The following is a 23,065-nucleotide window of genomic DNA, read 5'->3' as shown; positions in this document are numbered from 1 at the left end:
CCTCTTCTACTCAAGCCTTCCAAGACTTGAGTTCCTCTCCACGATCTCCCTCTCCTACTCAAGCTTTCCTCTCCACTATCTCCCTCTCCTACTCCACGGTCCATCACCTTCCTCTCCACCCTCTCCTACTCACTACCCCGTCCCCACCCCCCGTCCCCGTCCCCGTCCCCGTCCCCTTTCCTGTCCCCCGTCCCCGTCCGCGTCCCTTGGTAACTATGCCTTGCATAGCCAGAAACACAGGTTTCTTATCTCACAAAGCATTGTATTCAATTTCCTATGCCCATTGTGTTGTCCACATGCACATCTCCATCTGGACTTGCTAAATGAGGCACCAAATCCAATTTAGGAGGAGCAAAATTCTTGACTGTTCACCAAAAAACAAGCGTATAGAGAAAATTTAGTAGAAACCATACATTATGGACAAATTTAACGGAAGTTAGGATTTTAAGGCAAATTCAAAATGTAAATTATACATTTAGCCATAGTTCATATCATTGGCATACGATTGGTGAAGCAAATGTTTTATAAACAGGAGAATGATACGGGGGTTGCATACGTGAGGTTTTTTTTTAATACAAAATTTTGGGCTTTGACGTGTGTACTTGCTTGCGCTGACCTCAAGGTCTTCTCTGCTTTTGCACTTGCGCCCACTTATGAGCCTTTGCATCTGTCAGCCAGGTATGCTTGTCAACGAGTGTTCACTTGTATAGTATGTACACCCGTTGCCTGTACGGCTTGGGCGGCGAGGCGTATGCAACTAGGCCATGGCCCATTAAAGCTGCCATTGCTGTAGGGCCCAATGCCTAGGCCTAGTCTCCAAGGCCCAATGTGCAAGCCCCTAGGGTCTAAACCCATTCAAAAATTGGGAATTTTTAAAAATTTGCAGAATTGGGGCTTTTAAAAAATTTACAAAAAATTGGGGTTTTTAAAAATTTTCAGAAATTGTTGCTTTTACAAATTTATAGAAATTTAGGCTTTTACAAAATTTAAAAAATTGGGGCTTCTAAGTGGACATTGGACATTGGAAATTGGGCCTTTCTTATTTTTTGTAAAATTGGGACTTTTAGTGTAGTATTTCCATTGATTTTGGTCGAAAATTGGGGCTTTATAGGAAGGAGATTTTAGAGTCGAGACTCTAAATTCAAGATGGGGAGACCCAAAGTCCTGGAATGGGACCACATGATTATTGTGAGACGCGCAGGCAAGGGTATGTTTACATGTAGGTGCAAATATTGTGGGCATGAGTGGAATGGTCGCCCTTTGCGCATAAGGGCCCATATTTTATGCATTACTGGCCATGGTGTGGGCAAATATACTAGTGCCCCGAAAATGCGAAAGATGTATGCAGAGGATTGCATGTGGGCTTGCCACCAGTATCTGTAAGAAAGGGACCGTGCCGCCATCCTAAGGAAGGCCTTGTGACATTTCTTCATGCGATTTGAGCTGCCCTAAAGCTGCCCCCATTGATCTCTTAGGGTATGAATGATATCGAACTAGATGCTCCAAATGGAGTCTGCAGGCAGGGTGAGGGTGCCTTCGATGGCTTTGCTATGCAACGAGCTCTCCATATATGCCATGGAGCTATACTATTGCAAATTTCCTATCTCTCGCTAGAACCTAGGATCCAATTATCAGTAGGCGGAGGGAGTGGAAATACAAAGGTGAGAGACCTCAAGGCCCCCACCTTCCTCCTCATACGGCGTGATGATAGCAACCTGAATGGCCCAAGCAACAGTGCCCCAACGTAACAATAGGAGCGGGAGCCTAATCCATAGAGAAAATGAATAGGAACCTTTGCCAGAACTATGGGGCCTCTGGGCAATCCCAAAGACAATGATGTTGAGACTCCTTGGGATGGCTACACTTCTGACATAATGTTGGTCTCCCCCAATGGCCAACCAAGTGCCAACGGCTAAGCTCTTGTGTGCGAGCCGCCACAAGAAAAGGTTGATCTTCTGCGGGTCGAAGGCTATCCCACAACCGCTGCCAAAAATCTGCGAGAAAATGTGGTGGGAGGCCCTGGGATTGCCAATGTGCTGGTGCTCTACTGGAGTGCCATCCACCTCTGACATCTGAATCTTGCAGTCCAGCCGTGCAATGTAGGCAAAGAAGGGGGTATCTGGTGACTCCTCTCAATCCTGTGGATACTGCCATGCCCACTCTTCCAGGTCCCACTGGAGACTCGTAATAGGTCGGTCCTCCCACATCCGTAGCAGCCATAGTGTCTCTCTGGCCACCTTGGCCAATGGAGGGTTGATGTGCCACTCGTGTGCGTGAAAACCAATCATCCTCTCCCTGTAGAAGGTGCATCCTCGGAGGTCCTCTAAGGGGGTCTCTGATATCTCTAGTCTGCCACGAAGCCCAATAGAGAAGATGAGTAAAGCAAAGTGCTTGTCCGCACCATGAACTGTTAGGGCTATACCATACTTGGTGAACACTCCCAGAAGGATCCAGTATCGGGGCTAGCCACTCTAGAGGGATGGAAGAGTCCTTGTAAAAACTAAGTCAGTCTCTGCCCCATATCCCATTAAGGCCCCTCTTCTGAGCCTTTGGGGGTAGTTGTTTGAATGCAAGCCAATCTCGAAGTGACCTAGCTTGGCCCATACGTAAGGCTCCCCATGATACGTGTGGAGCGTATGACCACTAGGCAAATCAAGGGTTGCCGAAGCTGCTCCTCGGAGGCTACTAGTGCTGACTACTATAGGGCCTGCTTGAGATGATCCTACGCACGCAAGAGATTGGCTGCAAATCTGTCCTCAAATGCTGGGCTAAAACCATGTGCCCGCATCTCTTTGAATATCCATCTGGTACTCTGAGGCCAAGCCCCCCTCCCAGGGTTCGAGTGCGGGCGGAGATCCTAGCTAGGAGGAAGTCCTTCCAAGGCTCACCGCCCCGAATAAGACCTGTAACAATCAACTTGCCTAACTCGGCACGGCTCTGAATGGAGGGGTCGATGATGTCGAGGCTCCCTCTGCGTCGCGTGGTTGAATGATAACTCTCGAGGCCAGCTTGGCCTTGGCCAGGTCTCCCATCACTGCCATCCCACAGGAAGTTCCAGATCAAATGTTGCACCGACCAATACATGCTCGGAAGAAAGATCAACTTGATGAAATGTACCACATGGTGGCAAGAACGTGGTTCGCCACGACTACCCGGCCAGCTAGGGAAAGCCTGGCCGAACTCGAGTATAATAGCTTTTTTTGAATGCTCAAAAGAAGGAGGGGTGAGCTACTTCTCGGGGGTGATGTCTATGCGAACCTAGCATCCAAGATAGCGCATTGGAGTTCCCCTCGGGACCCATGGAAAATCCTCAATTGGACACAAGTCGGGGTGGGTGCTGAGCCAACCCAAAATCCACATGACTTGTGCCAGTTGATTAGTGCTCTTGATTCACGACAAAAAATCTGAATCGCCTTGGCAAATTTTTTGAGGTTCCCTTCGGCCCCTGATAGGTATGCTGCTGTGTCGTCGCCGAACTTGGAATCAACACATCGTCCCCTCTAGAAAGCCCCAGTCAACTCTATCATAAGGAAGGAGCACAATCAGATCTTGTTGCCGTATCCTAGCCGATGCGGTCGCCTCCCAAAAGGTCCAGAATACTCCGATCTTGAACAAAACCTGTCTGTGCACCATGAATTAAGTCAGGGAGAAAGGGCTGCAATCTCCGGCTAATGGTCTTGGCCAGAATTTTGTAGGCAATCCCTAGGAGGGTGATGTGTCTTCACTGTCTGATCTCGAATCTATCACCACCCTGCTTGGAAATGAAGTGGATGAAACCCTTCGACAAGCTCTCCGGCATGGCCATCAATCATGTGGACTCGAGTGGTGGGTTGCTTCTTTTTCTCCGGGCAATTGATTGCAATGTGTCCTCGTTGTCCACAATTGTAGAATCTCATGATTTTAGGTACGGAAACTTGCTTTGGCTTCACATGTTCACTCGTTGTTGTTGTTGTTGTTGGCACCTTGTTTGTCATTGTTCGAAGCTGTGCTTCTATTCACATTGGCATTCTTGTCAAACTTACGATAAGGAACAAACTTTTTAAATTTGTTAGTATGAGACTCATGTAGTGGTTTGTTCTCCCTTGGGGCTCCATTCTTTCGCTCACAATGGTGGGCTAAAGAGATAGCCGTGGATAGAGAGAGTGGTTGAAACATGTTGATCTCCGCCCTAAGTGTAGGCTTCAATCCGGCAATGAATTTCCGCGTTTGGTCCTTCGGTCGCACTCTTTCAATGGCTTGAAGTTAGATAAGTGTTTGCTAAAATTTATCCACATACATATGCACAATTTGTTTATCAAGTTGGCGTAGCATATCCCATTGTTGACGCGTCCTAGCTTTGTATTGAGGTGGAAGAAAATTTTACTTGATGAGCTTTTGAAATTCCTTCCAAGTCCTTGGTCTATCCCGTCCTTGCTTAATGGCGTTCCACCATAGAGATGCGCTTTCAAGCAAATGGTTGGCAGCACATTTAACTTTGTCCTTCTCAGAAAACTCTTCCCTAGAAAAGTAGTCATCAAGTTGACTAAGCCATGAAAATACAATCTTTGGTTCCTTCTTACCATCAAAATTTAGAAAAGTGAATGCTTTTCGACTAATCTTCTTGCCTTTTCGTTCTTCTTGATCTCGAAAAGTCTCCTGGATGGTACGACGGATGTCCAGTTGAGGCTCAACACTTCGTTCACATTTCTTGTTGTTGACTGTTTGCTCTAATTCCATTCTTTTAGATCTTTCTTGGTTGAGTTGAGCTTGAATAGATTGAATTTTCTCCATGATTGTTGGGGGTTGTGGATTTGCCATGGTGTATGAATAAGACGAGGAAGAAGAATAAAATGCACAAATTGATAATATTTACGATAAGCAAATGGAAAATAAGTGCGAAAAGTAATACTTATTGCCTTGTTTAAAATTTGAACCAAGTCCGAAACTTATTGGAATTTGATGTAGAGATGAATCCGTTACCAAATGGTAGCCTATCCGTGAAGTAATGCCAAAGCTAGGACCACACCATAGTAAAGTACAAACTCTAAATTTTTGTGTGAAAGCTCTGAATTTTCTGAGAAAAATGTGGGGAAAAACCACACGTCAAACGCCGTTTGATTCGGAGGCGATTTAACCACTTTTTGGTAAATTACGGACTTCAAGAAGTCCTTTTTTTAACAAAATTTGAAAATCCCGCAATTTTGAGATGCAATAATTCTGAACAAGAAGAGGAATACGATGATCAAGGTATGCCTAAACCCACTAAAAAGAAAGTCTCTCTTCATATGCTTCTTAAAATGAAAGGTACAATTAAGGGTAAGGAAGTAAACATATTACATGATGATGGTAGTACACACGATTTTATTTCTGAAAAGCTTGTGTGTGATCTTAAATTAGATGTTGTTTCTTCTAAGTACAAGATAAAAACTGCATTTCAAGGAACTAAACACCATTGCACTCGGGAATTGAAAGTTATTGTATTATCCATTGCACCCTACGAGCAACCCCGCACATTTCTCGTCCGCACCTTTGCATTCATATGATATTATCCATGGTATGCCATGGAGACATTAGCACAACCCATGCATTGATTACAACTCTCATGATTTATCATTTGATTTCAATGGTGAGTGTGTCTGTCTTAAAGGATTAAGAGAATCTAGTGGATGTTCTCTCCTTAGCCACACCCGGGCTAAGCAAGTCATGAGAAAAAAAAGAGAAGACTCATTTAGTCTTGGTTAACGTGCTCACTGCTTCTAAACCAACTCCTAAGGACTCATCGCACGAACAATTCATTTCACAATTTTCGGATTGTTTCATGAATGAGCTACCACCAGGTTTACCTAATTCAAGACCAGAAGACCATAGGATAGACATTATTCCTGGTAGCATCCCACCTTGTAGAGCTCATTATAGGGTAAACATTTTAGAGCAAAAAGAGATCCAAAATCAGATAGAGGACTTACTCGATGAGTTTCTATCAAGTAATGCCACCATAACCTCTCGGTAATATGCCACCATAGCCTATGCCAACTCCTCAGATGTGAAGGGGGTCAAGAGAAAGGTCCTAAGAGAGTGGGGGACCACCTCTCTCGTGTGTCGCCACGCACGCTCACGCGCATCCGTCCTTGTGCGGAAATGGGGACATCGGTGAGAAGAGTGTTGAAGAAATCTGTGTGGCGATGGCTCTCGTATGTGCGGGTGTGTAACAATGGATCAATCTAGGCCTCGCAACCTACAGATACCCTCTCTCTGTTTAGGTGGGCCAACGGCCCGGCACTTTCAAAGAAATCTGCAGTGAGCCTATCTCCCGCCTGCGTCCAAAATGAGGCTCTGGTGTGGTATCTGTACTCAACCCATCGTGCCTCAATGGATCTAAACTCCGAATGGGCGGCATCTAGCTGACTCTCAATCCACAGGCTATCTCGTGCACTCTCCTAAAGCCATTGTAGAGAGGCAAGACCCATGTTAATACTCCTCTTTTGATTTGGGAAGCCTGCTATAAAAGATTGCTAATCTCCCCAAGGCCTGCACCCAGGGCTCCTATAGCTCCACCACACCCACAAGCCCACTGGTCAACATAGAACCGATCACGTCTGGATAGGTTAGGGCTAGATTTCCTCTTGTTGATCTGAAGAAACACAGACTCTCGGGAGTACAGCCAAACTCTAGAAGTTGCCAAGGGTCCTATCTCCTAAAGGCCAAGATTGACTCCTCCCATTCCGAGTACTGTGCACCTGATATATTGGCCATGCCACCTCCGAGTCTCTCATTGGCCGACTCCAGGATAAAAAAAGATTGCATGTGGGCTTGTTGCCCAAAAATGATATTGATGCTCAAGTAGTAGATGTGGGAGAAGCAAGTGACTCTTGCAATGTGAGTTAAGGTGCATGACATACAAGAAAGAGATAGAAAGTCTCTAAAAGCAGACAAATGCAAGGCAATCTGGCGAATTCATGGCACTTACAGGCAAGGACAAATGCCACAATGGCCACACGGAGATTCTTTTATGCAAAGCCATTGGGGATTGGGGAAGTGGAGTGGGTATGAGAAGATGGAGGTGACTTTGGAGATGATCAATAAAGAGAGAGATGATGAAAGGCTGATTGCCTTGCAAGAAATTCAAGAGCCTGAGGAGGATGAGGGATTGGGAGGCAAAAATGCAGAAGTGGGAGTTGCCACTGCAGAGCAAGGTGATGATGAGACAGATGATGATGAGGATGCTTCATCTCCTTCTCATGTGGAGGAAAAAGATGATGATGAGGAAGCAGAATGATGACAAAGGAGTCGTGGCATGATGCATGTTTAGTCATTGGATTTGCTTCTTGAGGTTTGAGCCTTTCAATCTTTGAAGTTTGAAGTTGTGTTGTGAATTTTGTCTTTTGGTTTATGATGTGCAATTTGTGTAATCATCTATGTGAACTTTGAAGTTCAATGAATGTCCCTCTCTTGTGTTTCAAGTATTAACTTTCAAAGTTTCAAGGCTTCCATCATCAAAGTTTAGGGCCAACCTCCAGGGCCAGCCACCAAGGGCCCAAGCTTCTACTTTCAATTTTCAGGTTTTTAGCCTAAATGTATCTACAGAATCCATACTACTATTTAGTGTCAATTTTGAAATTGTGCAAGACGCTAGTGTGAATGGCTAAGTGTATTTAGTCCCAACTCCCACAAGCATATGTGGCCCGAAATTTAAGGCCATATATGAGACTCCACCAGGGGTTGAATCATACCTTTTCATACCTATCATAGTGTCATTCTCCCTAAAGAATGGTAGTATGAAACGTATGATATGAACCATGCATTCAGCAAGAAGAGGGCTGAATATTGTAGATCTGGATATAGAATGCAGGGCATTGCTTTGCAAGCTAGTGGTTAGAGGATTCCTTCTAGGCATTGAGCTTTGGAAGAATTTTTTATTTTCTACATTTTCGGCTGTACACGTGGTGGTGGAGATTGGATGCTCAGCTCACATTTCATCTTTACTGAGGCAGTGTATAGGCCACGTTCCTCTCCGCTTAAATATCTAGGCGCTAGCTTCACTGCAGGGAATTTTTCCACACTCTTTAATCGACGCTTTTCAATTCTCAAGAGTACATAATCACCTTCTTGAAATGAAAAATCTTTGCGCTTCCTATTTGCTTGAGATGTATACTTCTCTTGAGCTCTTTGAATACAATCACGCACTTCAGATAGAATGCGATCAAAGTCTCTAACATATTGGTCGGCTGCTTCAATCTTATGAGAGAGTCTAGTAGCCGGAATAGGCAATGCTCTTCCATAGATGATCTCAAATGGTGCTCGACCAGTAGCAGTATGAGGAGTATTATTATAAGCAAATTGGAGTAGGTGTATGTACTTATCCCATGCACTAGGTTGCTGGGAAACATAGGCTCTAAGCATATCTAAGATAGTGCTATTTGTAACTTCGGTTTGTCCATTCGATTCCGGATGGAAAGCCGTAGAAAAATCTAACTTAGTGCCCAAGTTTGAGAAAAAAACAACCCAAAAGTGACTACAAAATTTAGAATCTCTATCAGAAACTATCACTTTGGGTAGACCATGATGAACAAAAATTTGCTTAACAAATATGTTCGTGGCTTGCTGAGAAGTTAGTGTCTTTTTACATGGAATGAAATAGGCTTGCTTACTAAATCTGTCCACTATTGTCCAAATCATGTCATGGTGACTGGAAGTAGTAGGGAAGCCAGTAATGAAGTCCATAGACACTTGTTCCCATGGTCTATCAGGAATAGGTAGAGGCATAAGCAATCCTAAAGCTTTGCCTTTGTAGCTTTTGATTGTTTGGCAAATGTTACATTCAGCTACAAACTTAGCTACATCATTCTTCAAATGGGGCCAATAGAATTCTCGAGAAACTACTTGAAGTGTTGCGGAAACTCCTCTATGTCCCACAAATGGTGGTTGGTGCATCTCTTCCAAGACAAGCTGTCTGTAAGGTTGAGTAACACATAATCTCTTCTCAAAGAAAAGATAGCCATCATTATGAGAATAACTTCCTTGAGGTGTCCAATTGTTTTCACGCAATTTGATCCATATTTGAGAAAAATCTGGATCAACTTCATAAGTTTCTTTCATGAGAACAAATGGTTCACTTTCAATTATAGAAATGTTGTTGATATTTGGTCTTCGACTCAAAGCATCGGCAACAACATTTTCTTTTCCAGGTTGATATTGAATCATAGGTTGGAAACTTTGAATGAAAGCTGCCCATTTGATATGTCTATCTGAAATAAGAGGTTGCGTAAGCAAATGCCTAATGCTCTGTTGGTCTGTCTTGATAAGAAATTCAGAGCCCATTAGGTAATGCTTCCAGATTTTCAAGGCATGCACTACTGCTGCTAATTCCTTGTCATAAGTGCTATAATTTTGCTCTGCAGGCTTAAGCTTTCTACTTTGATATGCAATAGGATGGTTGTCTTGCATAAGAAGAGCTCCAAATCCTTTGCCACTAGCATCAGTCACTACTATAAAGAATGGTCTTTGGAAATCAGGTAGTGTAAGAACTGGTGCTTGTGTTAAAGCATTCTTGAGTGTTGCAAAAGATTTATCTTGCTTATCAGTCCAATTGAAATTTGTAGCTTTCTTAAGGAGTTCAGTCAAAGGATTGGCAATACAAGCGAAATTCTTGACGAACTTCCTATAATAACTACATAAGCCAAGAAAAGATCTAAGATCATGTATGTTTCTAGGCGTAGGCCAAGAAGCAATACATTCAATTTTCTTAGGATCTACACAAATTCCTTCGGCCGATACTATATGTCCTAAGTATTCAATCTCCTTTTGAAAGAAAGAACTCTTTTCAGGATTGACATACAATTCATTTTCTCTCAAAAGATTGAACACTTGTTCCAAGTGTTGTTCATGCTCTTGTCGATCCTTGCTAAAAACAAGAATGTCATCAAAGAACACTATAACAAAACTTTGAAACTTAAGGAATATACGATTCATCATACGGCTGAAAGTAGCTGGACCATTGGTCAAACCAAATGGCATAACCAAAAACTCATAATGACCAGTTTGGGTTCTAAAAGCTGTCTTGAAAATGTCAGATTGAGTCATACGGACTTGATGATACCCAGACTTTAGGTCAATCTTGCTAAAGACCTGTGATCCTCTAAGCTTATCAAGAAGATCATCTACCCTAGGAATAGGATATCTGTTCTTGACAGTAATCTTATTCAATGCACGATAGTCTACACACATTCGGTAAGTTCCGTTCTTCTTCTTAACAAGAAGTACTGGAGCTCCAAAAGGTGAACTACTAGGTCGAATAAGGCCTCTCTCTAGCAAGTCTTCTATTTGGCTTTGGATTTCTCTTTGCTCTAAATTGTTGACTCTATAGGGAGCTTTACAAGGCGGGGAATTTCCAGGCAATAAATCAATGCTATGATCCTCAGGCCTAGACTTAGGTAATCCTGGAGGCAGATCTTCCATGAAACAGTCACTAAATTTGGAGATAAAAGAATCAAACTTTGGTCTTTTGGATGTGTCCAACTTAGCATCAAGCTGGTTAACCCATACCATATAAGTCTTGTCTCTTTTTCTTAGAGCTCTCTTTGCTTGAGTGTGACTCAACAAAGGACTCATTTCTCCTTTGACTTGACACTGGAGGATAATATTTTCATTGTCCTTCCTTAGAGAAATACTATGAGTGTCATAGTCTATAATAGGATTGTATTTGTGTCTCCAAGGCATACCCAAAATTATATCTACCCCTTGTAAAGGTGCAACTAAGAAATCCCTCTTTTCTGTTAAAGGTTTGATGCATAAATCCAAATCTTTCACTACTTGCATGCAATTGTACTTTGTTCCAGTAAATGCTGCTTTGACTTTATAGTGCGTAGGTGAAGAATGAAGATTTAATGCTCTAAGTACCTTTTCAGAAATGAAATCATGTGTACTACCATCATCATGCAAAATAAGAACTTCATGCCCATTTATCGTTCCTTTTATTTTAAGCAAAGAATGAACATGAGGTTTACCTTCTTGTTCTGAGTAATCTGGATCGGAATTACCCTCTTGCTCGAATGATTCTTCTTCATTGTCGTCTTCTTCAATCATGTTGACTCGAGCTGTTGCCGCTGGTGTTGAATTCTTGGTACGCTCCGGACAATTCGGTGCTATGTGACCTTCTTTGTGGCACTTGAAACATTTGATAGGCGATGTCTTCGGTTTGCCACCATTGACTTTCTTATTGGTACTCAGGTTGCCTTTAGCCTCGTCTTTGCCTTTGTCATAACCTGGTTTATACAGCTTCTTTGAAGCATTAAAAAATTTAGTAAATGGTTTAGAAGAAGTTCCCTCATGTGCTTTAATCTCTTTAGGAAAACCATTTTTACGTTCTGAATTAGTTGCCAAGGATATTGCAGAAGATAGTGAATGAGGTCGAAACATATTCACATCGGCCCTAATAGTAGATCTAAGGCCCGATATGAACTTCCTTTTTTGATCCTTCTCACTAACTCTATCCACAACCTGCACCTGTAATAAAGTATTCCAGAACTTTTCTACATACTGTGACATAGTTTCCTTTTCCAATTGATGCAAAGTGTCCCATTGGTGCCTAACTTTGGACTTGAATTGTGAGGGTAAAAAGTGCTTTTTAACCAGCCGTTGAAATCTTTTCCAAGAATCTGGCTTGTCACGACCTTGCTGAACTACACTCCACCATAAAGCTGCACTGTCTACCATATGATTGACTGCACATTTAATCTTATCTTTCTCTGAAAATTTTTCTCCAGAAAAATAGTCATCTAGTTGACTAAGCCAAGCTAAAATGACTCTAGCATCCTTCTTTCCATCATAATTTTGAAATGTGAAAGCTTTCCGACTAATCTTGGATTCTTTTTGTGACCTTTGTGCTTGCAATGTAGCATTTACAGCCCTTTGAATAGTGTCATCTTCGTCATCAAAAGATAGCGAAGAGTCACGCTTGCGTCTACGATTTGAGAGCTGTCTCTCCAATTCAATATGCTTCTCTCTTTCTTCTACAATTTGATGTTGTAAAGAAAGGAGTTGCTCTTGAATTGATGGCGAGATAGGCAAATCGGCCATAGTGCTTGTGCAAATGATGTAGATAAATAAAATTTTACTTTATTTGATGTAAATAAATAAAGCAAAAATAAATGAGTACTTATCTTATTTTTCTCCCGCAATTCGATCTTGGTTGAAGCTGAACAAGACGTTGTTCAATGGCTGAATTGAATTCTCGTCGCCTCAAACAAATCCCGAACGATTCCGCGTGATTCGAGAGTCTTGGGCTAGTCGAATTGTTGATGAAATAATTTTTCTGCACTTTGAAACCTGCTGAAACAGTCCTGTAAACCTTGCCCAAACTCTGTAATATTTTTCTGAAATTTTTAGAATTTTTCAGAAGTGATTTCGGAATTTTCTAGCCTTTTCTAGGCAATTTCCAAGCTTTTTAAAACCTGTAAATCACTTTTCTGCAGCCAGAAATTTTCAGAATTGTAAAACCTTTGAATTTCTCCTCAAATTTGGAAATTGGAAAAAGTAGAGGTTGAAAAAGGAGTGATGTGACTTGCATGGGGATTGGGAAAAGTGAGAATAGATTAGGATTAAGAAAAAATTTGGATTATGGAGTGATTAGCTTATGAGCTAATTTTTTTTTTCTCTTTCTTCTCTCCACGCGTTTTGCGCCGGCAGGCTGCCGCCGGGCGCCTCCTTGTCCAAAAGATTATTGTGGATTATGAGATGGCTTTTGCATGGATTTATCTCCCCCGTCCATTATAGATTTGCTCAACCTTGAAGCTTTCTGATTTCTGAGAGTTACCCGTGAGGTTTTTGGCTATGAGGATTTCATCCATACGGTCAGATTCTGATTTCACAGAGTATTTGGAAAAACCGCTTTTTGATAAAGAGGGATGGTTTTGCAGGGTGGTGAGTGGGTTTGAGAGTAGATCTAGTTTTGAATCTTTGACCTTTGGATAAAGACCTGCAAAACACCCTTCTGTCCACTGGATAAATTCCTGCACTTTCTTGATTTTTGAGAAGTTGAAGCCCTTTTCTACCTTCTCCACAAATCTCCTAGCCCAAGCTCTGATACCACTGCAACCGGAATCTTATTCTAGGAATTGATTGTGGAAAGATAGAGAATTAATTCAATCATAAAAACCATTGCTTGTTAGCTTCAACTAAATCAAAGCAATTGAAAAATTAAACACTTAAACAAAAATACTTAGCTCCAAAAAGACCATATTGGGTGCAATCTTCCCCCCTCTTGTGCGTGGCCTCTCCCCACACAAGAGTATTTCTTTATTAGCTTTCCTTTTCACCAAAATTAGGCCATAGCCCCCAAAATACAAGATGTGCTTTTTAGAGAGCACGGCACTCTTCTTTAACAAAAATAGAGTGTCAAATTGGGACTAGGGTAAAGCCATAGGCTTTAATAAATTCCACAAAAATAAATGTATCTTTCCTAATGTTCAAAATGGAAAAGGCACAAATCATCACCAACTCATGACTACCAGGCGTAAGTACCCCAGGAATCACCCTGCCATACAAACCTAACTGAAATAATCATAGGTGGCCTCAAACATACGTCATATACCGCACGTATTAATATTTATAGTGGTGTCACCCACGATATTAACCTAGCCGGCATGACGCAAGAGTAATCTAGGCGTCCCCAAATTACTCAAGAGGGGATGAATAATATTTTTATAGAGGACTTAAAATATATTCTCATGACATGGCCTGATCAGCCCTCTGCACAGGCCTGCCCTCATCTGTCCAGCCTAATGTGATCCAAGGATAACCCCCTTCTAGCTGCTGTTATACCCTCTGTGTGGCCCGCACATCAGCATCTCTTAGGTGACCATCCATGGCCACCTTTTGCGGTAAGGAATCAGGCTATGGATCCCAAGATGTATAGCTTCCATAGGGTTTACAGCCAACCACCCAAAGAGCTTCACCATTGTGCACCAAGCAGTACAGGCCATGAGGGTTTTGGCCTCTGATTTTCAGCCCCAACAGCATGCATAAGCCTTGCGTTTTCTCTTGCCCTGTGGACATTCATGCTCAGGGCTCTTATTCTCCATGCTTTTCTCACACATTCATGCAGAGAAAGCATGGCTTTCTGCCAAATTTTGCCCGCATGAGGGTACTATCTTGTACATCCTCCATGCATCCGGCTCTAGCACTCCTGAGATCCATGCTCTGATACTTTGTAGACCAAGCCCAAGGATCAACTGACCCTAGAATCGAAACCCTAACGAGGTTACATAGACCCGACATCGTATGCATTGCATGACCGCGATAGATTGTGGCTAGCGACTCACCATCCAACCGTAGAGTCCTCCAAACTCACCCCCGAGCTTGAAGTATGATTGCCGCAAGCATTCTTGGTACCGATGGCCTCAACCTAGCATCCCATAGCACTAGGCCGAACCACCCACCTTGCAGCTCCATGGCCATGAGGTCTTGCATGTCTCTAGTAGCCCTCCTGTCTACAGCATAAATGCCTCAATAACTTATAAGTGTCACCAAGGTCACTTATATAGCAATAACTTGGCTATTATTGGCCCTTGCTTTATTTATAAGAGTTTCGGCTTTAATAATGAGCTTTTAGCTATTATTAGCCCTAGGCTATTACTTATAAGCTCTTACCTAGTCTAGACCTCATCTTGCTAGCGCCCTTAGCCCACGTGTGAACATCCGAGGTCCCCATGTCCCAGCTAAGCTCTAACCCTAACTTGGGTTAGTCCACCGACCGTAGCCCTAACCTTATGCTAGCGGGGACATAACATTTTGGTGGGGGTCTTTTGCACGGATCTCTGCCGCTGTGTTCCTCCGTGAACTGTGCTGGCTGCCTCCTTCGTTTGATGTCCTCGTTGAGCCTTGTGCTCCCTCCTTGTGATACCCTGGTTGGTTGGCTCCAACTTCAACACACCTTTTGATTGAATACGTCCAAGGAATTCTCTTCCGGGTTCGCCTTCCTAACCAAAAAAGCATGTCTCCCTTGACAAATCCAATTACCTTCACCCATGCCTTATGTGAAGACAGCGAAGTGAAGTCCAAAAAGGGATAATCAAACACTTGGCCTCCATGTACTCCGTACTTCACACTAGGGGCCGTATATGGGCTCTCCCCCCTTCTTGTTTCTTCTTTAGGAAGCTTTGCAGGTACTTAGTGAACTTGTCACTTGGAGTCCTAGATGTCCATATAATCAATATAATAACAAGTGTAGAAAATAGGTGGAAGTCGACGATGAACACCGTGTTCATAACTTTGCTTCTCCTTAAGTACCACATGTATTGCCTCTACACTCCCGTACTATGAGGAGAACTTTGTAACCTCACTTTCCTGTAGTTATGAGCATTGTAGACCTTAGTTACCTTGCTTTTTCTGAAGCCACAAACAGTACCTTGAGCTCTCAATCAGAGGTACTCAACAAGGGTCTTCAATGTTGATAAATTTGGCCCAAAATCACCCAAGTGCGATGATCTTGGCCCACATCTTCCACAGTTCACATTTCAAGCCATATAGGCGACATCAGTTTTTTGTACGCTTTTTGTTGCTGCTGCTTCTGTACAACCCACACATCTATTTTTGTTGCTGTAGTGGTCCATAGAGTCCGTACTGATGACATCAATAGTTCATAGAGGTCTTTGCTATCAGTCGTAATGGTATGCTTGTTGTTAATACAACTATGGCTGCTGCTGTTGTTGCTAGACAAGTGCTCCTCCTCACGTTAGGATCAATGCATGTGGGCTAGGATCCTTGGAATTTAGTGCTCAACCAAACGATGAGGCCCTTCAACGATTTGCTTCTATAAGTACCTCCACTTTTCTTTTCAGTGTAAAATCAGTTAGTGTGCAAAGGTTAGAAAAACCACATAAAATAATAGCTACAGTAGGGTTAGGAGTAATGATCCCCCCCACCCCCGCCCCCCCAAGCAAAATGGCAAAACCCATAAGCCAATTTGTGAGTGGATATAGTAACAAATCAGTTGGCCATACACATCTTTGGAATTTTCGAGATTTGTAGACAATCGACTACATGCAAATAAATCTATGCAATGTCCATGCCCAAAAATGATACACGAATATCATAGAAATCAAACTGAATCTTGAATGTTACATTATTCAAGGCACATTGCACAAGAGTTCTAATGAGTCTAATGAGGCATTTTTCCAAGAGTTCATTGACCCGTAATCTCCTTAGCACTCATGACTGATTCTAGAAGGGGATTTGTGAGGAGGAGAGCTTCTAGGAATTAAATCCATATGATGATCCTGTAGTTTCTCTAAGTGGTTGCTTCTAGTTGGATTATTGGGCATTTGTGCTGTCTTATCCTGTCACGATTCTTATAGTTATATATGCTGATTCTGCACATGCTTCTTTTCTTTGTGACATCTTAGTATTTCATGGGTTTTGAATGTTATCAAGTTTGTGCTGATTGCATAGAGATGGTTTTGTGTTTAATATTGGCAGCCATGTAAAGGAGTCCTGCTTTTTGGCCCTCCGGGAACAGGAAAAACTCTTCTTGCTAAAGCAGTCGCAACGGAAGCAGGTGCAAACTTCATGAGTATTAATGCCTCCAACATCAATTCTAAGGTAAGGAGTGTGCAAATTAGTCTGTTTTAGTTAGCGTGTGCAGTAAACAATCGTTTGAGGAGGGAATTTGAATGTTGCAGTGGTTTGGCGAAGCAGAAAAGCTTGCAAGAAGCCTTTTTACACTTGCTAGAAAACTGGAACCCACAATCATATTCATTGATGAGGTAAAGGAGCTGCATTTTTACAAGCTGCTTGAGATAGTTGACTTCCAAATCATTGTTCTTATAGATGGATCTTAAAATAGGTGGATGGCATTCTGCGTGCACGTGGAGATGCATCAGAACATGAAGCTTCAAGAAGGGTCAGGAATGAGCTGATGGCTGCCTGGGATGGTCTCCAATCTAAAGAGAGTGAGAGAATCCTCGTTTTGGCCACAACGAACCGCCCATTTGATCTAGATGATGCCGTAGTTCGACGCCTTCCTCGAAGGTCAGTATGTTTTCTTTTTATTGAACCAGTTTTTTCACAAATATTTTTTGCCTCCTTTTTTACAATTATAGGATTCTTGCTCAGTTGTTTGCATTGATGCAGAGCTTATAGCGATCTTGTTTTGCATGTTTCAACTTGTTTCTCCTCTCGAAGTCATGATAGTTGGTGTTGTGTGCTACATTGAAGGATTTTTATTGACCTTCCGGATTTACAAAATCGGGATAAAATACTACGCGTGCTGCTTGCCGAGGAGGACTTGGGGAAGGATTTCAACTATAGGGAACTAGCTGCTCATACAGAAGGATTTTCAGGGAGTGATTTGAAGGTGAGTTCTCTTTAGCGACAAAAGGTTGTGCAACATCAGCAGCATGTAAAACGTGTTCATGGTGCTATATATCTGGGTCTTTACAAATTTTTCAGCTTCTTACATCCATGTGCATTTGTTGCAGAACCTTTGTGTTGCGGCTGCGTATCGGCCCATACAGGAGTTTTTGGAGGCTGAGAAACAGGTTAATGAGAACCTTTAGTTTGAATAGTTCTGATTTTCAAGTTCAATATAGGGCATTGGGAATCACCAGTAAGAAAAGTTAAACATTACAAGACAATCTTTTATGCTTATGCATTTCTTCCTATTGAACAGGGCAAGGTAGATGGGTGCGTAGCTAGTACTACACCACAAAGAGAATGCCAGGTGTCTCTTCGGCCTTTGTGTTTAGAGGACTTCGTCCAAGCAAAAATAAAGGTCTCTCTCTCTCTCTCTCTCTCTTCGGCCTTTGTGTTTAGAGGACTTCATCCAAGCAAAAATAAAGCTCTCTCTCTCTCTCTCTCTCTCTCTCTCTCTCTCTCTCTCTTCGGCCTTTGTGTTTAGAGGACTTCATCCAAGCAAAAATAAAGCTCTCTCTCTCTCTTCGACAATACTAGCACGGCATGGGAGACGTCCAGTCAGAGTACTCACCATGGAGGACATTGAGGATATCCGCCATCGACCGATGAGAGACATCTTTGGATAGTGATGTGTATGATGCTTACCTTTGTTGCTGGAGTTTTCCTCCCACATGTTATCCATTAGGAGCTCCTGGTACCGTACTTTTCCTCATAGTTGTTTCAGTTTCAGTTAGTTGTTTAATTGTTTTTAGCTTTCCTTACACAGACATTGTATAAGATCCACCAATTGTTGTAACCTTTTTGGTCTCATAGGTCATTTTGGCCTTTTGAAGACGTTAATATATCATTTCATTTCATTTCATTTCTCTCTCTCTCTCTCTCTCTCTCTCTCTGTCTGCCTGTTAGTCTGCCGGATATGCTTGCTACAAACAACCACTCCAAAGCACCCAGTGGCGTCCTTGGAAAGAGTTCATGGGAACAAGTGCTAAATGATGGAATTTTATTGTGTTTATGATGGCTGGTTCACATTTATTTAAATGTGGGTGTGCCTTTTTTTATAAAAATGCCAGACAAGTTTTTGTATGGGCACTTGGCTTCATTAAATCTGTGGAAACCTTTATACAAAGGGTCGACACAAAAGATGGGATTTCTACTGTGGAAACCTTACACTTCTTGGATACATGTGTGTACACTGTAAAGGGAGCATGGCTCCAACATCTGTACCCCATGTGGAGACACATACGTAATATATAAACAGGCAGGACTCCCTAAGGTTAAAATGTATCAAATGGGTAGTTTTATTGATTGCCAACTGCCCAATCACCTCTCTCTACAGCCTCTCAGCTCCCCACCAAACTTCTGTACAGCACTGGATACTCTTCTGTACATTTCCGTCTATCCTCAGTACAGCCACTTTAACACTTCTGTACTGCTGAACCCATTTCATACACAGTTTCTGTTCCTGACTCTGCTTCTGTACGGCTGAATCATTTTTGTACTTGCTGTAATTACTTTCTTCATGTACAGTATTTGTACACGATGCTGTCACTACAGTACCGACTGTGCCACACGTGTTAGCAATACCAGCTGATGTCCCCAAGAATAGATGGGGGACGTGTATGAATTAGGAGAGAGAGTAACTATTTGGCCCTCCTAGCTCTATTTCACATGATGGAACCCTTGCCTGGACACCAGACAAGTAGAAGAAGACATGGGGACAGGGACCATAAGGTTTGCTCAAGAAAAGGCACCAGTGTTGGTCAAAAAGCAGGAAAAAGAAAAAGTCAATTTGAGTTGACCGTGAACCAGGAATATCATTGGCAAGAGGAGACTAAGCCGGACCAAAAAGCTTTCCAAAAAGCAAGGCCCTGAAGTTAGAAAAGCAAAGCTAAAAAAGCTTTGACAAAAGTGGAGTAATATTTTACTATCAAAAAACAAAAGGGAAAAGCAAAGAGTAAAATACCAAAAGCGAAGTAATATTTTATTATCAAAAAACAAAAGGGAAAAGCAAAGAGTAAAAGACCAAAAGCAGAGTAAGAGGGGAAAGCAAAGCAAAAGTATCGCTTTTTGCTAAAAACAGGGAACTCCTCAAGTATAAAAGAAGCATGAACCCCTCCCTTTTTCAACTTCATTAAAGGGTGGAACTCTTCATCATGAACAACACTTTGGGAGAGTGAAGTTTGTCATCATCATCATCAAGTAGAAGAGAACCTTCATCTTCGTCGCCATCGTCTCCCTATTGCTGCACACCTGCGCCGTACTGTTGTACTGTACAGATCTGCCACCTGTGCCAGCAGAGCTGCCACTTGCTTTTAGTGCTGCAGCTGTACCATCTGGCTGCTGACTGCGGCAGCTGCTGCTGCTTGCTGTGCGCAGCCACCTCACTCGTCTGTGCCCAAAGCGCTGCCACCTGTGCGCTACCTTCAGGCAGCACTGTCAGGCAGCGCCAGCCCCTTTGTGCTATCAGTTGTGCGCCGCCTTGCGTTACTTGCATTAGTCAACCTACGCCACCTTATGAACCTTTTGGCTGCACCATCTACCAGTGCTGCTTGGTTGCCAGTATTCTGGTCGAACTGTACTACTTGCCAACTACAGCAGTACCACCGTCTTCGCCAAACTCAGTACCATCATCACCTTTTGGCTAAAACCACCTATTTGTGCGGCCTCTCTTGGTGGATTGTTGCTTCTCCAAGTTTTGGGCAACAAGACTACTTTTGGTCATCATATACTTCGTCATCCTCACATACCAGTTGTGTACCTGGTGTGCCAGCTTTGGACTGGGAAGCTAGACTTGGACTTGGATCTGGACTTGGACTTGGACTTGGATCTGGACTTGGATCTAAACGTGGACTTGGATCTAGATCTGGACTTGGACTCTTGGATTTGGACTTGGACTTGAACCTGGACTTGGATTCATTGGATTTGGATATTGGATCTGGTACTAGTCCGGTGAGAGATTCTTGTTGGTCATTCTCGTGGTGTGCTCAGCATCAGAGATCTCATACCTCGACACCGACTTCAACTTCGGATTCTACATTAGCATATTTGTTTGCTTTTGTATTCATTGTTGTATTGATCCTGGCCGCCAGCGTGCTCGTGGATTGTTCCTAAATAAATTCCTGAAAGGAGGCGGGGCCTATTCCTTGCTTAGTGTGGTGTACTGTGCAAAGTTCCTTGAACCCCTTCTCTCTCTCCCCCTCCCCCTCTCTCTCTATATCTCTATCTCTATCATGCGTGGTTGGAATCTATCATGGCACGCCCTACTGGGCTTACAACGGTAGCCAAAAAAAAAAAAAAAAACCCTTTTTCGCTTGAGTGTTCCCCCCCACCCCCACCCCCACCCCCCCACCCCCCCACCCCCCCCCCCCCCCTGCCCTTCCTTTTTGGGTGGGTTGTTAAGGTGGGGAGGCCATGAGGGGAATGAAGCGCCTTTTTTTCCTCCTCTTTTTTTTCCCCCATTTGGAGAGGGCAGAACACCTTAATCGTGGAGCCATTAACCAATGGAAGGAGGTGGCTGTCTAATGTGCGGAGTTGCACAACACCTTGAGGAAGGATGTGTAGGATTATACATTTGGTAGTGACCATGTGAACATGGGCTTACCAAGGGCACTTTTTTTCGTCTACATATAATAGAGGTTTTTTCCCCCTGGACATTTGGTGTGTCCAGACATGTATACTTTTACATTTCAGGTTTGTACTTAGGGTACTTGTGGTTGGACACATCTTATCATTTCATTCTAGTATATCCACACTTCCAAGCTCTCTGTTACTTTCTACTCAGTGTTGTTGCTGTTTTTTGTGTATTACTGCTAAACTTAGGTTCTCTCAGAATCCAACAGTGGTATCAGAGGTCCACGTGAATTCTTCCTTGAGCGTTAGCGCACCGTGCAATAGCGCCACCTCGTACCCAATCATACATACTTGCAATGCCTCATACATGCCCGTATGCCTGCACAAGCTTGTACCCGATCGTACATCCTCGCATTGTTGCGAACCGTCTTATCATTTCATTCTAGTATATCCACACTTTCAAGCTCTCTATTACTTTCTACTCAGTGTTGTTGCTGTTTTTTGTGTATTACTGCTAAACTTAGGCTCTCTCAGAATCCAACAGTGGTATCAGAGGTCCACGTGAATTCTTCCTTGAAAGTTAGCGCACCGTGCTATAGCGCCACCTCGTACCCGATCATACATACTTGCAATGCCTCGTACATGCCTCGTACGCCTGCACGAGCTTGTACCCGATCGTATATTCTCGCACGATGCCTGTACATTCACCATACTTGCAATATATACGATTCGTATTGTCAATACATGCTTGCATTTGTACCTGCAATAGGTGCAAATCTCGATTTTTGGGACTTTCTACAATTACAACACAAATTGGGGCATTCAACCTTCAAGGTAACAAAATTTCTCGTCAATTGTGCTTTGAATTATCAATTTCTTTCCTTATAAGACTTTTCTCCTATTGTCTGCTACAAGTTGTAGTGTTGCATTTCCCAAGGGAAAGTTGACAAAAAGCATTTCAGAAATTGTGTATTTCTGCTTGTGCATTTGCAGTTAGAAATGGCACAAAATGCTGGAGATGTATTTGGTGTATTGGCATAGGAAGATAAGCTTGACGGGAGTAATTACTCCCTAGGGAGCTTTATGATCAAAAACTTGCTTGTGGCGAAGGGCCTATGGGGTTTTGTGAGCAAGGATGATACCTATCTAGCAAACAAGGCAAGGCTTGTGGCGAATCTTTTGAACCTGCTCCAGAATGACCACCATTAGATGCGTGATTGCATTGATTGCTCATCATGGTTGGAAAGAACATCAATTGGATATTAAGACTACCTTCCTCGATGGTGATTTGCAAGAAGAGGTGTATGTATCTCAGCCCATTGGATTTGAGGCAAAAGGTCAAGAAAGAAAAGTATGTAGATTGAAAAAGGCATTGTGTTCTTTTGTATCATATGTTGCAGTTTAGAGCCCAAATCACCATGGCTATTGAAGTTCTTCTCAAGCATGTCCACCTTCGCTCCAAAGGGAGTTTTGTTGGGATTCGGAATCTCATGTGTGTCCCCTTGTGTGTGTGAACCTTTGTTTGTCTGTCCGTATGTGTGTTTGTATGATCAGCCCCTAAAAGCGGTATTATTCTAGTTCAGTGTGAACACACTCTTACAAGTGGATAAGATAAGTGTGCCATGTGGTATTCAATTATTAGCGTGATATTTGTATGGGTTAAAATAGAAGGCTGCAAGACTACCAAAGCATTGTACTTGGTGAGTGAACATCACTTCTATCATATCAATCAATCCATCATTGACGCGTGTAGTACTCAGATCTAGAGATCTAGACAGTCGTGATTGAGAGGACGGAGAGTACCATCTGCTCGCCAGCTCCAACTTCGGGAGATCCTTCAGCAATTTCAGAGTGCACCACCCTGAACTGTGGACATAGACAGCCAATATGCAGTTACAGATACGGAGCCTATTGCCCCGTCAATGCCCAGCCCCGCCACAATTTCTATTTATTGCACTGTTACAGTTGAGCCTAGGTGTAGCACATAGGGCTTTCTTTGACAATTTTGGCAGTGATAGCTCAGTTTTAGTTTAGTTCCTGTTTCATTTTCAGTTTGTTATTCCATGATTCAATTACTCATGTAACTATTGGTCTCATAGACCCTTGC

General features: G+C 42.8%; 1 protein-coding gene across 6 annotated transcripts in view; it reads left to right on the top strand.

Moving 5' to 3' along the window:
• LOC147619244 (uncharacterized) overlaps positions 1-23,065 on the top strand; it is a 123,644-nt gene that overhangs the window by 90,987 nt on the left and 9,592 nt on the right. For all 6 annotated transcript variants that reach the window (XM_086772895.1, XM_086772891.1, XM_086772889.1 and 3 more), the window contains 6 exons: positions 16,453-16,575; positions 16,656-16,739; positions 16,820-17,004; positions 17,191-17,329; positions 17,454-17,513; positions 17,645-17,746. In XM_086772895.1, coding sequence (XP_086629021.1) covers positions 16,453-16,575; positions 16,656-16,739; positions 16,820-17,004; positions 17,191-17,329; positions 17,454-17,513; positions 17,645-17,746 — 693 coding nt within the window. The remainder of the gene's footprint in view (positions 1-16,452; positions 16,576-16,655; positions 16,740-16,819; positions 17,005-17,190; positions 17,330-17,453; positions 17,514-17,644; positions 17,747-23,065) is intronic.

The sequence above is a fragment of the Cibotium barometz genome, chromosome 33 (genome assembly GCF_041138505.1).
Source record: "Cibotium barometz isolate CiBa-2024 chromosome 33, ASM4113850v1, whole genome shotgun sequence".
Taxonomy (NCBI): Eukaryota; Viridiplantae; Streptophyta; class Polypodiopsida; order Cyatheales; family Cibotiaceae; genus Cibotium; species Cibotium barometz.
Note: the sequence above shows the minus strand (reverse complement) of the source record. Positions and strands in the feature narration are given on the sequence as shown.